This window comes from Seriola lalandi, unplaced genomic scaffold (assembly GCF_002814215.2).
Source record: "Seriola lalandi dorsalis isolate HSWRI2012SDOR001 ecotype SW California unplaced genomic scaffold, Sedor1 jcf7180002051983, whole genome shotgun sequence".
Classification (NCBI taxonomy): Eukaryota; Metazoa; Chordata; class Actinopteri; order Carangiformes; family Carangidae; genus Seriola; species Seriola lalandi.
Genome location: NW_019522536.1, coordinates 12,404 through 23,831, shown reverse-complemented (window position 1 = coordinate 23,831; position 11,428 = coordinate 12,404). Strand labels below are relative to the sequence as shown.

General features: G+C 44.4%; 1 protein-coding gene across 2 annotated transcripts; it reads left to right on the top strand.

Moving 5' to 3' along the window:
• The first annotated feature begins 347 nt into the window (after window positions 1-347).
• On the top strand, window positions 348-10,906 carry prdm11 (PR domain containing 11). Of its 2 annotated transcripts, none has more exons than XM_023399485.2 (7): window positions 348-533; window positions 2,044-2,121; window positions 2,672-2,931; window positions 3,040-3,107; window positions 4,121-4,308; window positions 5,047-5,559; window positions 6,070-10,906. In XM_023399485.2, exons 2-7 carry the CDS (start codon window positions 2,094-2,096, stop codon window positions 8,229-8,231), a joined length of 3,219 nt encoding a protein of 1,072 aa, XP_023255253.1. In that variant the 5' UTR covers window positions 348-533; window positions 2,044-2,093; the 3' UTR covers window positions 8,232-10,906. The 2 variants fall into 2 exon arrangements, with proteins under 2 accessions (XP_023255253.1, XP_023255252.1); XM_023399484.2 differs by having other exon boundaries at window positions 4,121-4,320.
• The last annotated feature ends 522 nt before the right edge of the window (window positions 10,907-11,428 follow it).

Below are 11,428 nucleotides of genomic sequence, written 5' to 3'. Positions count from 1 at the left end.
ATTCAATAGTGTAATATTTTATATTGTAGTGTTTTATTCTGTAATATTTAATATTATAGTGTTTTATATTGTAGTGTTTTATAGTTTTATAGTGTTGAGTTTCTTCACCACAGAAACAGTAAACCACCGTGTTCTCTGTGACTTTAAGCTCCTAAAGACAAAAACATTTCAGAAACGTTTCTGAGGTGAAACCGTCTGACTGTCCTCTCTGACCGGACCCGGTCTGACCGGACCGGACCCGGTCTGACCGGACCGGACCCGGTGTCTGCGTGCTCTCTGCCCAGACTCAAATTCTTACTGTTAACTTTAATTTTTGCGCATTTGCTTTCTTCCGTTCTCCATGTCATTTCCTGTGATAAAAAATGGTGGTCACAGCTCGGGGAGGCGACTGAGTCGTTGCAAAAATTAACGGCAAACTTTGCAGCCGCGGAGCCGGCGGCCGGGGGTCGGTGGTCGGCGGCCGGGGGCGGGGGAGAGAGCGGCGCTTCACCCGGGGGGAAAGGGTCCGTGTCCCCGCTGCGTCTGTGCACAAGGTGGGTCTGTGTCAGTAGCCACTGTGGCCAGTGAAAATGGCTTCCGAAAACTGCAGGCAGATTGCCAGTTGCCTGCAGATCGAAACCGAGCAGAGAAAGCGTGGCGCAGATCTGAACCAGCTGCTGCCGCTCCTCTAATCCGGTCATTTACCGGATTAACCGGCGACACGGACTCAAAGTTACAGGCAACTTTAGTTTCTCAGTGTTAGTGAAGTGTTTTCTGGTCCCACTGCCCCCCCCCTCCTCGTCCTCGCCTCCTCCTCCTCCTCCTCCTGGCTGAGGAGGAGGATGGTGCAGGCGGATTCACAGTCTCTGACTGGGACCTGAAAACATCCAGAATCAATGGGCTGGGCACACGCACACACACACACACACACGCACGCACACACACGCACACACACACACACACGCACACACACACACTGAGGTCAGGAGAGAGCATGTTGACATGAGGAGCAGCTGTGAGGTATAACTAGGCTACTAGTTAATAGTTAATGTGCGGTACAACTACTAGTTAACTTCCTCTGAAGGTGTGTGTTAAGGAGACCAGATTTCTGAAATGAGGACCGGAGACATTTCCAGTTCGATCATCAATACATGATTAAATTATCATTAATATAATGTTTTTACTTATATAATAAAAAGGGGGACAGTTGTGTATTTTGTAACTGTTGTTTTGTGATAAAGTATTGTGAAGACCGACTGATAAAATGACGACTCCCTACCTTTGAAGCAGCCATGAAGTTTGTTTGTTTGTTTTTGTTAGTTCACTGCCTGGTTATGAACTCCTAACTAATGAGTGAGCTAGCTAACCTTTTCTCTGCCCAAGGACAACAGAAAAAAGAAAAATGTGATTGGATAATTTTATTTTGATGAATTTAGCTTCAATTCTGAGGCTGCTATAGCTAGCAGCTAGCCCCCTCTGTTGGCCAAAACAAGCACAATGCTAAATGTCTGTTTTTAATTACAAATGTTTAAAATGTGGACATTTTCAGGGACAACTCCAATCGGGGACAGGCCGCAGGACATCTAGTCACCCTATCTTATAATGTTTCTAAAAAATACAAATTCCTGAAAATAAGGTTGTATTTACATTAAAGAGAAACTGACACTGGATCAGTGCGAACAAAACTCATATCAGACTTGAAGCAGCTCAATACTGAACATCAACAAATATGGAGGACCAGTGATGTCACAGTAAAAGAAATAAATAATTTCCTTCATTTCACATTTTAATAGACATTAAAGAAAGGAATTGTTAAAATGATTTTTTTCAAATAATAATAATAACTGAACCTCTGGTCAGTAGGAAATAATGATGCACATTTGTCATTATTTTCAGACATTTTTAAATGAAAGTAGTGATATTACAATTCAATCGATCAGTTTATGGACAGAAAATGAATTAACTACTTTATTCATTTATCCCAATTTAACAAACTAATAACCAACACTGTGATGAAGGTCAGTAGCTGCTGCTTGTCAGTGACATGTTGAGTTTTCTCCACAGAGGCTTGTGAAGTGGACGAATCGCTGGATTCCCGCCAACATGGTTCCACCATGAGCGAGCAGCCGTCGGACCTCTGGTGTAAGTTTGTTTAGTTTCCTCTCAGTGAACAATCAACGAACCAGACTGAAGAGTCAGAGTCATTTTACTGGTCGATGCTAATAACTCTGACTTTTCATTTAGCGCCACCATCAGGTCACAGTTTAACCTGCTCGACTCTTTGGTTCATGACCAGATACCCGCAGAACTGACTTTCCCATGAGCCTCGGCTGTACGCAACAACATGCTAACAGGCTAAAGTAAAGATGGTGAACATCAGTGGTTTAGTCTGGGTATTATAATCTTTGTTCAGGTTTGGAGCTCATTATGAATATACAAACTGTTTATAAGAGATACCAAACAACCTGTGGGGGGTGGGGCTGCTTTGGTTACCCTGGCAACACCAACACTGGACAGTCGATGTTCAGGGGAGTAAAAACTGAGTCCTGGTCCCTGTGGTGTTTTTCCTCTACCTGTAAATCAGCTAATGCATGATCCATCAAAAATTATTATTATTATCATTATTATTATTATTATTATTATTATTATTATTATTATTATTAATAATAAAGATCTGACGTTTGTCCTCCAGTCTGTGAGGAGTGTCAGGACTACTTCCAGGAGGAGTGTCCGTCCCACGGGCCCCCTCTGTTTGTCCCCGACACGCCCGCGGCCCCGGGGTCAGCCAACAGGGCGGCGCTCACAGTCCCGTCAGGCCTGGAGGTCTTCACTGTGGGGGACGAGGTGGATGTTCGCTGCGTGGATGCAACCATCCCGAGGGGGGCAGTGTTCGGTCCGTACGAGGGAGAGCTGGTGTCCAAAGACAAATCCTCCGGCTTCTTCTCCTGGATAGTGAGTCGAACCAGTCAGAGACCGGTTCAGAACCAGTCTTGACCAGCTCCAGGACCGGTTCACAACCACACTTATACAAGTCTGTTTCTTCTGTTGTGATTGTTCCAGATTGTAGATTTGAACAACGCGTATCAGTCCATCGATGGCAGTGATGAGACCAAAGCAAACTGGATGAGGTTTGTTCTTGTCTTTGTCTCCACCCACCATCAAATACACTGAACCATCACACTGATACAAGAAACAAGCCCCTGTAGTTTCACCTATGTTGATAATGCACTGATTTGGTGGATTAGTATAAAAAAATAATTCACACTAGATGTTGTTAAAATCTTATCAGGACAAAGTGCAAGTCACAGTTTAAGCACTGTTCTACATATACTATTATTATTTTTTTATTTAATCTTTATTTAATTAGGCAGTGTCATTGATATTAAAATCTGTTTCCAAGAGAGACCTGAGAAAAAGAAGCAGACACAAGAGACAATCAACAACAAAGACAACACAACTACACAACACAGGAAACTAACAAACTAAGAATTAATAAAAACATTAGCAATGGTCATAAAATTCATCAAATAAATAAATAAAATAATAAAAGTTTAAAATCTCCACTGGAATTGTAAGGGTCTAGTCTGAGGGCAGTTTGCAGTTCAGTACCTGAAACCAGTTCCGCCAACATTAGTGCGAACCTGAGGGATGTCGAGGGTTAAGTAGTTACTGGATCATGGATTTTAATGAGAGAGGAGATGTGAGGTCGCTTGAAGCGTTAACAGTTGATCTCTATAAATGAATAACATGAAGTGTCTGTTTCTCCTTGACTGTGGTGAGGTCCAACCCACAGAGAACAATGATGAGTAGAGTATCTGTTGTTTGTGATAAAGCATAAAGAACTATAGTACACAGGGTTTAATCGATCACTGCACACGTCTTTAATCACAGGTTAGTATCACAACAACATCAAGTTAGACAGATCTTTGGACATTTGCTGGTCTGATGTGCCGAATGGTTAATGTTCATGACAGATATTTTCTCAGTCGCGAGGAAAAATATTTACCTGTGAAGTTTTACAGAGTTTGGTCTCAAGTTTCACTGAATATAAAGAAATATGGACCCCTGACTGTTGTTTCAAGCCTGTTCTCTAACGTATTAATCCTTCCTCTAAGTTCCTGTGGATGTTTCTGACCCGCAGGTTCGTCCGGACCTCGTCGGAGGACAGTGACAGGAACCTGACGGCGTTTCAACGCGGTAAGAACATCTACTTCAGAGTTTGTCGGAGGCTGGAGGCAGGAGAGAAGCTGAGGGTTTGGTACAGCGACGACTACATCCAACGACTCCACTGTGTTTCCCAGGAGAGCATCGACCGCAACCTGGACACAGGTGAGGTGACAGGTAATCTGCACTTAGATGTAACTATGGCTGCTTTGGCAGGAAGTGGTTTTTGAATGGAAACTTTTGCCATAAATTTCAGTTTGGAGAAGTTCACGACGTGTTTGTAAGAACAAAGGACAAAAGCCAAAATACCTGTAGATACCTGGTTTTTGACCTATTTGACCTTTGTCACAGCTCATGTATCCTGCTGAAGGTATTCAAGCTAATATGATTTACCTCAGCTGTGTTTGTCATTGTGGTGTAGTTAGGAAGATGAAAGATAAAACCCATTTTTCTTGGGCTGTTGGTGTTATTTTTCCTGCCACTTGCTACTTTGATATTCAGAGGATGTTTCCTATGAAATCAGTGTTATACAGTAAAAAATATAAATTCAAGTGAAGCTCAACTGCAGCTGTATGTTGGGACTGTGAGGCCTGATCTCAGTTCTCCAGCAGGTGGTGCTGTTGTCTCACTCAGATCTGTGTCGTCAGCTCTGGACATTCAAATCAAACTTGACTGGGTGGAATCTGATTCTGGTTTTGATGCCACTCAAAGTTAGAAAGTATTAAACCACAAATTTGGTCCAAAAATGTGTGAAATGATGAAAAAGCAACACTGGGAGTTTTCCCGATGCTCCCGACGGCCTGTCCAGACCAGGTGACCACTGCAGACATGCGCTTAGTGTGGTGTCCATTTGTCTTCTTCAAGTTGTACCTTTATATAACTAAGAAAACTGTTATGTTCCAGACACAGGGAAGCCAGCAGTCCTGCCCAACACTCAGAAGGACTTTAAGTCTCCCTGCCTGCAGTCGGCTCTGCAGGGCAAACTCTGCCCCAGTAAACAACCCAATGAAGAGTCTGATGGTCAGCCTCCTGCCAAGAGGAAGAAGATCGACCTCATCTTCAGAGACGTCCTAGAGGCTTCTCTAGAGGACTCCAGCAAGTCCAGGTTCCAGTCTTCCCTCCCCAGTGAGTGCAAAGTACCAGTGCTCGGGTCGGGGTTGAACTCATCTGAGTGCAGCTTCAACGTTCCTAACCTGAAGGTGGAAGAGAAAGAGGAGGAGAAACAGGAACCCTCCACCTCCTTCTGCCCCAACTGTGTCAAACTAAAGAGGAGGATCCTGGAGCTGGAGGAAGAGCTGTCCCGTCTCAGAAGAGAACAGGGGAACGTGGTCGGTCTATCGATGTCTGAGCAAACCCTGTCCCAACACGATCAGGTCCCACCGCACCCTGAGCAAGGACCCATCGAAGATTTTCAAGGTAGATTTTGAAAAATAATGTTTGCACCCAATGTTCAAGTTCATCAGACCAACAGCTGTAGCTCTTTGTCTTTGTTAGGGTCTTAACTTAATTTTTTTAATCAACATTGTGTTCTCTTTAGTAATAGAACCGTTTTTGTTTTTTTGTACCAAAGTTGTTGGCAATCCATCGAATAGTTGATGAGATATTTCTCTTAAAGCCAAAAATATCAACCTCATGGTGACACAAGAGTAAAAGTCAGGGGATCACCAGAGGCAGTTTGATTCATCCTCTGGGGACCATCAATGTCTATACAAAAGTTTATGGCAATTAATCCAACATTCATTGAGATATTTCAGTCTGAGTCAAAGTGGTTGCTATCCACAGAGTAAGGACCAAAGATTGTAATCATTGCATGATGTGAATATATGCAATCACTTGGTTTTTAGATTTTTAATTTGAAATTAGATTTAAGATAAACAAAGATGACTGTGAGCTAGTGGCAGAAGGTGATTGCATTTGTCTTTGCAGGGATGGAGCCTTTGACGCCCACTCAGGTGGTCCTGGATGAAGACGACCAGGACGTGGACTCGGCTGACGAGTCGATTGCTGCAGATCTTGTGATTTCTCCGGAGGACTCCTCAAAGCTCTCCTCTGGAGGAGGCAGACGGATTCGTCGCTTCAAGCAGGAGTGGCTGAAAAAGTTCTGGTTCCTTCGCTACTCGCCGACCCTGAACGAGATGTGGTGCCACGTCTGCCGCCAGTACACAGTCCAGTCGTCCCGAACCTCTGCCTTCATCATCGGCTCCAAGCAGTTCAAAATCCACACCATCAAGCTCCACAGCCAGAGCAACCTCCACAAGAAGTGTTTGCAGCTGTATAAGTTGCGCATGCATCCAGAGAAGACCGAGGAGATGTGCAAGAACATGATGCTGCTGTTCAATGCAGCGTACCACCTGGCGCTGGAGGGACGGCCCTTCTCTGACCTCCGTCCACTGGCAGAGCTGCTGAAGAAATGTGAGCTCAAAGTGGTGGATCAGTACATGAATGAAGGAGACTGTCAGATCCTCATCCACCACATCTCCCGGGCTTTGAAAGAAGACCTGGCCGAGAAGATGCGCCTGTCTCCGTTTCTAAGCATCATCATGGACGCCCAAAATGACGACCTGTTCTCAGACATGGTGGCAGTCTATGTCCAGTTCATTACCAATGAGGGTTCACCTAACACAGAGTTCCTCTCCCTGCAGAGACTGAGCATGGTCAGTGTGGATGGATATCTCCAGGCTATGGACCGAGCCTTTGGCGTCCTGGGCCTCAGGTTTCAGGACTTGCTGGTGGTTGGTCTTGGGGTGGACGGTACTAACATCTCTTCAGGAATGAGAGCTAACATGTACATAGCTGTGCAAAAAACATTTCCGTGGATCCTCTGCCTTCCCATCATGATCCATCGGCCTCATCTGGAGGTGCTGGACGCCATCAGTGGGAAGGAGCTCTCCTGCCTGGAGGACCTGGAGAACAACCTCAAACAGCTCCTCAGTTTCTACCGCTACTCCCCTCGCATGATGGCCGAGCTCCGATCAACTGCCCCGACTCTGTCAGAGGAGACGGAGTTCCTCGGAGACATCAGAGCCATTCGATGGATCATAGGAGAACCAAACGTCCTTAATGCCCTCATCAAAGATTACTTGGAGGTGGTTGCCCATCTGAAGGAGATCAGCAGCCAGACACAGAGAGCTGACGCTGCTGCCATCGCTCTCACGCTCCTCCAGTTCCTCATGGACTATCAGTCAGTAAAGCTTATCTACTTCCTCCTGGATATTATAGCTGTCCTCTCACGATTAGCCTTCACCTTCCAGGGGGAGTACCTGCTGGTGTCACAGGTGGAAGCCAAGATTGAGGAGGCCATTCAGGAGATAGGCCAGTTGGTGAACTGCCCTGGAGAATATCTGCAGGAGTTTGAGGAAAATTTCCGCGAAAGTTTCAACGGCGTTGCTCTGAAGAATCTGCGGGTTGCCGAGTCCAAGTTTCAGTCCATCCGAGAAAAGATCTGCAACAGGAGCCAAGGCATCCTGTCCCAGAGGCTGGACCTGCAAAGTCGCTCGTTTGCCAAAGCCTGCAAGGTCCTGGACCTGTCCACCTGGCCTCACAACCGGGAGGACCTTCAAGCCTATGGGGAGGAGGAAATCCAGCTGATATTCAACCATCTGGAGTCCGTTCCTTCTGCGGGTCAGGAGAGCTCTCATGCCAGGACGGAGGCCAGAGGCTGCCTGGTGGTGGAATGGAAAGACCTAAAAGCTGACTACTACAGCATGAACGGTTTCAAAGAGGTCATCAGTCACATCTGCAGGTACAAGCAGCGTTTTCCTCTGCTGAACCGCATCGTGCAGGTCGTCAGGGTCCTGCCCAGCTCCACAGCCTGCTGCGATAAAGGCAGAGGGTCTCTACAGAAGATGTGCAAGAACAATCGTTCCCGGCTGACCCTGGAGCAGATGAACGACCTGCTGACCGTGGCCGTGAACGGACCGCCCATCACTAACTTCGATGGGAAGCGAGCTTTGGACAGCTGGTTTGAGGAGAAGTCCGGCAGCAGTTACTCTCTGTCCACTGAGGTGTTGAACAGGATGTCAGCTGCTGACCAGAAGTCGGTTTTGCACAGCGTCGATGTCAACACAGAGTTTTACCCCGACATGTAACAGCCATACCCAGTGGTGTAGCACTGTAGTACCACAGCGCACTACGTTAATACTAATGACGTGAGGCAGCATCGCTCCTCAGCACCAATAAGTCTCAGCCAGGGGTACCTGAACCTGGAGGAGTGGGTATTATGATTGAATAATACAGAGTATATGCCACTGGTCAAAAGTTTTTAGAACAACTACATTTTTCCAGCTGTTATTTAAATTTACATAATTCAATGTCTCTGTGTTTCTGAAATCAAAGCAGAAAACAAATAACCAACTGGAGATTTTAAATTTTCCTTGATGGAATCAGTTCAGTTTTATTTTATTCGTATAGGTGCCAAATCACAACATACATTAATATACATTATTATAGAGCTGAACACACTAACAAAGCTTTGTTCAGAGTTCCTCCCAACACTGTTACACAAGTTTGCTCCTACCTTCTGTCCACTTCATCCCTTTTCTTTTTTACCCTGGGCAGTTTACTGCTCATCTGTCGATTTTCACTGAAGTTTCAATAATTTAAATAAAACCTGGAAAAATGTAAATGTTGTAAAAGTTTTAACTGGTAGTGTTTATCATCACATCTGTGTTTAGGAGGGAAATTACAAATGTGTGTGATTCTGATCTGTAGCCTAGTGATTCACCTGTTGTAGTCACCTGAGCTTACCGTGATGGGCTGACTGTGCTCCCAGTTTTTAATGGCTGAAACCATTCCTAGTGTCTTTGTCTATAAACCCGTTTCTCTGACTCGTACAAACTTGAACAAAAGTACGAACAAAGTTTGGGAACCACTGCTCTACACCACTGAGCAAGGCTTGGGGAAAAATCCCCGTTCAGATGGATGGATGAATTGCAGAACAGGTCCAGTAGACACAGCTCCAGGGGCCCAAAGGCTCAGGAGGCCCCTGGGCTTCACCTGCAAAAAAGAAAACTTACACAAAACAACTTAAGAGACACAAAAGACACAGAAAACAACCACAAAGAGACGCAAAGTGACCACAAACGACGCAGCGTTGTTGTTTGTGCTCGTGTTTCTTTCACCTGTCTTTGTCCCACCATCTCATAATCCGTCCACGTTCAGCTGGACATGAGGCTGAACTGGGACTGACTGGTGAGAGCTGTCAAACCGAGGGCTGCAGAGTGGCCCCTACATTTGTTGTATATTATAATCAAGCGCTTGTTGCCAGAATCACAGTCAATTCTACATCAGGAACAATCAGTTAGTGTCAAACTAAATGTCTGTGCTATTGAGCCGCTCTCTGCTTTAGCTTATTTGCCAGTGGGATATTCAGTCATGTAGTGCCTGACAGCAGAAATGAAAAGCTTGAGTGTAAGGATGTATAAAGGCTTTATATTTCTGTTAGAAATGCAAACAGCCCTGCTTCACACTGTATATATTGTACACACTGTATATATTGTGAATGCTTTTCAGCCTGTTTTTAAGGAGAGTATTTTTCTCTTGAATTTGATGATTGTGCCATAACGATCGAATGCAAGAACCGAGTAGAAAAAGGTGCTATCCTGCTATGCCATAACGTCATCTGCCATATTTGTTTAGATGTTTACTGCAGCAGATGATATATTTGAAATCTGTTTTTTTAACCGATGCAGCTGCTTTGTGTTTGGATGTTTTCTCTTGCACTGTAACTTCAGTCTTAACCAAAGCTCTGGCTTGAAATATTTCAGATAAGTTTTAAAAAGTGCATGATGATGTTCAGCTGTTGCTTTTAGCACTTAAGTAGTATTTTAGAATTATTATTAAGATGTCTGTATTCAAGGCTGAACTAAATGTAAGATACTGGGAGACCGGCAGAGGTTTCACTTTGTTTTCTGTTTTTTTTCTTGGTAAAATTTGTTTTGTTTCCTGAATTTAAAGGAAGAGTTTGACATTTTTCGGAAAAGTATTTGTGGGGTTTCTTGCTGTGATTTAGTCGATATCAGTCTCATGTCTGTGTATTGATTTCACATCTAATGAATTTAATTTCACCTGACATTTCTAGGCCACCGTCACAGGCAGTTACGTGCATCCAAATCCAGCGTTACGGCTTCTACAACCCATTCAGCTGATTTCAAAGAGACTAAATCTAGTTTCTATCTGGTTTCACTTGTTAACAAGCGGCTCCAAACACATAACACAGCATGAACAGCTCATTGAGGCTGTTAAAATGGGGTCAGTGCTGCTTCCACACAGTGTCAGGAACAGGAAGAAATGCTGTTATTCTGACTGGGAGTGTGGACACTTTATTCCAGGTGCTAGCGTTGATGCTAATCTGAGTCCCAGCAGATAAACAGGATAAATGAGCTTCTTCTTCTTCTTCTTCTGTGAGTTTGTAGCAGTTTGTCACCAAGTGAAACCAGATCCAAACAAACAGTGAACAGCTGAGTTGATCATGTCAGAGTTAATGTTGGGTTTTATTTTGGCGCCTCAGCAGCAGCTGTGCTAACAGTCTGTTGAGTCACCATCTCTGACTCTGAGTCACAGGTTTGAGGCCGACGTTAACGCTTCTAACCACCTGGTTGTTTGTAATTATGTCTTAGAAATGGTTGTTTTCTTCCTGCTCTTCCTTCCACTCTGCCGACTTGAGTGCAGAGCAAGAGCAGAGAGAAGCAGGATTAGCTTAGCTTAGCATAAAGACTAAGGAAACAGCTAGCATGGCTCTTTCCAAAGTTAAAAACTCCACCTTCCAGAAACAAAAGAAGTCGTTCTCGTTCTCGTTCTCGTTCTCGTTCTCGTTTGGTTCGACCACAAATAGAAACATCAAAGCAGCAGTTGGAGGTTTTACAGGCAGGTACATGCTGGAGGCCACCCTGCTTCTGGTCTTCATGCTAAGCTAAGCTAAGCTAAGCTAATCGCCTCCACTTCCGGGAAAGTATGAGAATAAGTTTATTTTACAAAATATTCCCCAAAATGTCAAACTACTTCCTGATGTTAGCTGTATGTTAGCTCAGAGCTATTTAATCCTCTTCCTTTCATATCACTGAAAGATAAAACCTGTCTGCCTTTGTTTTATGAACATATTGTGCATGTGTGAATCGTATGCATGCAGTTATTAATGTTGACACCTGACCTGAGCTGGGTGAGTCAGTGTTTTAGCACCGCGCTACACACTTCAATTTTTACTGCTGCAGTTTCAATCCAAAAACATTTGACTTATGAATGCCAATATTTTGTGCTATGCCTTATACTGTGTGTGTGTGTGTGTGTG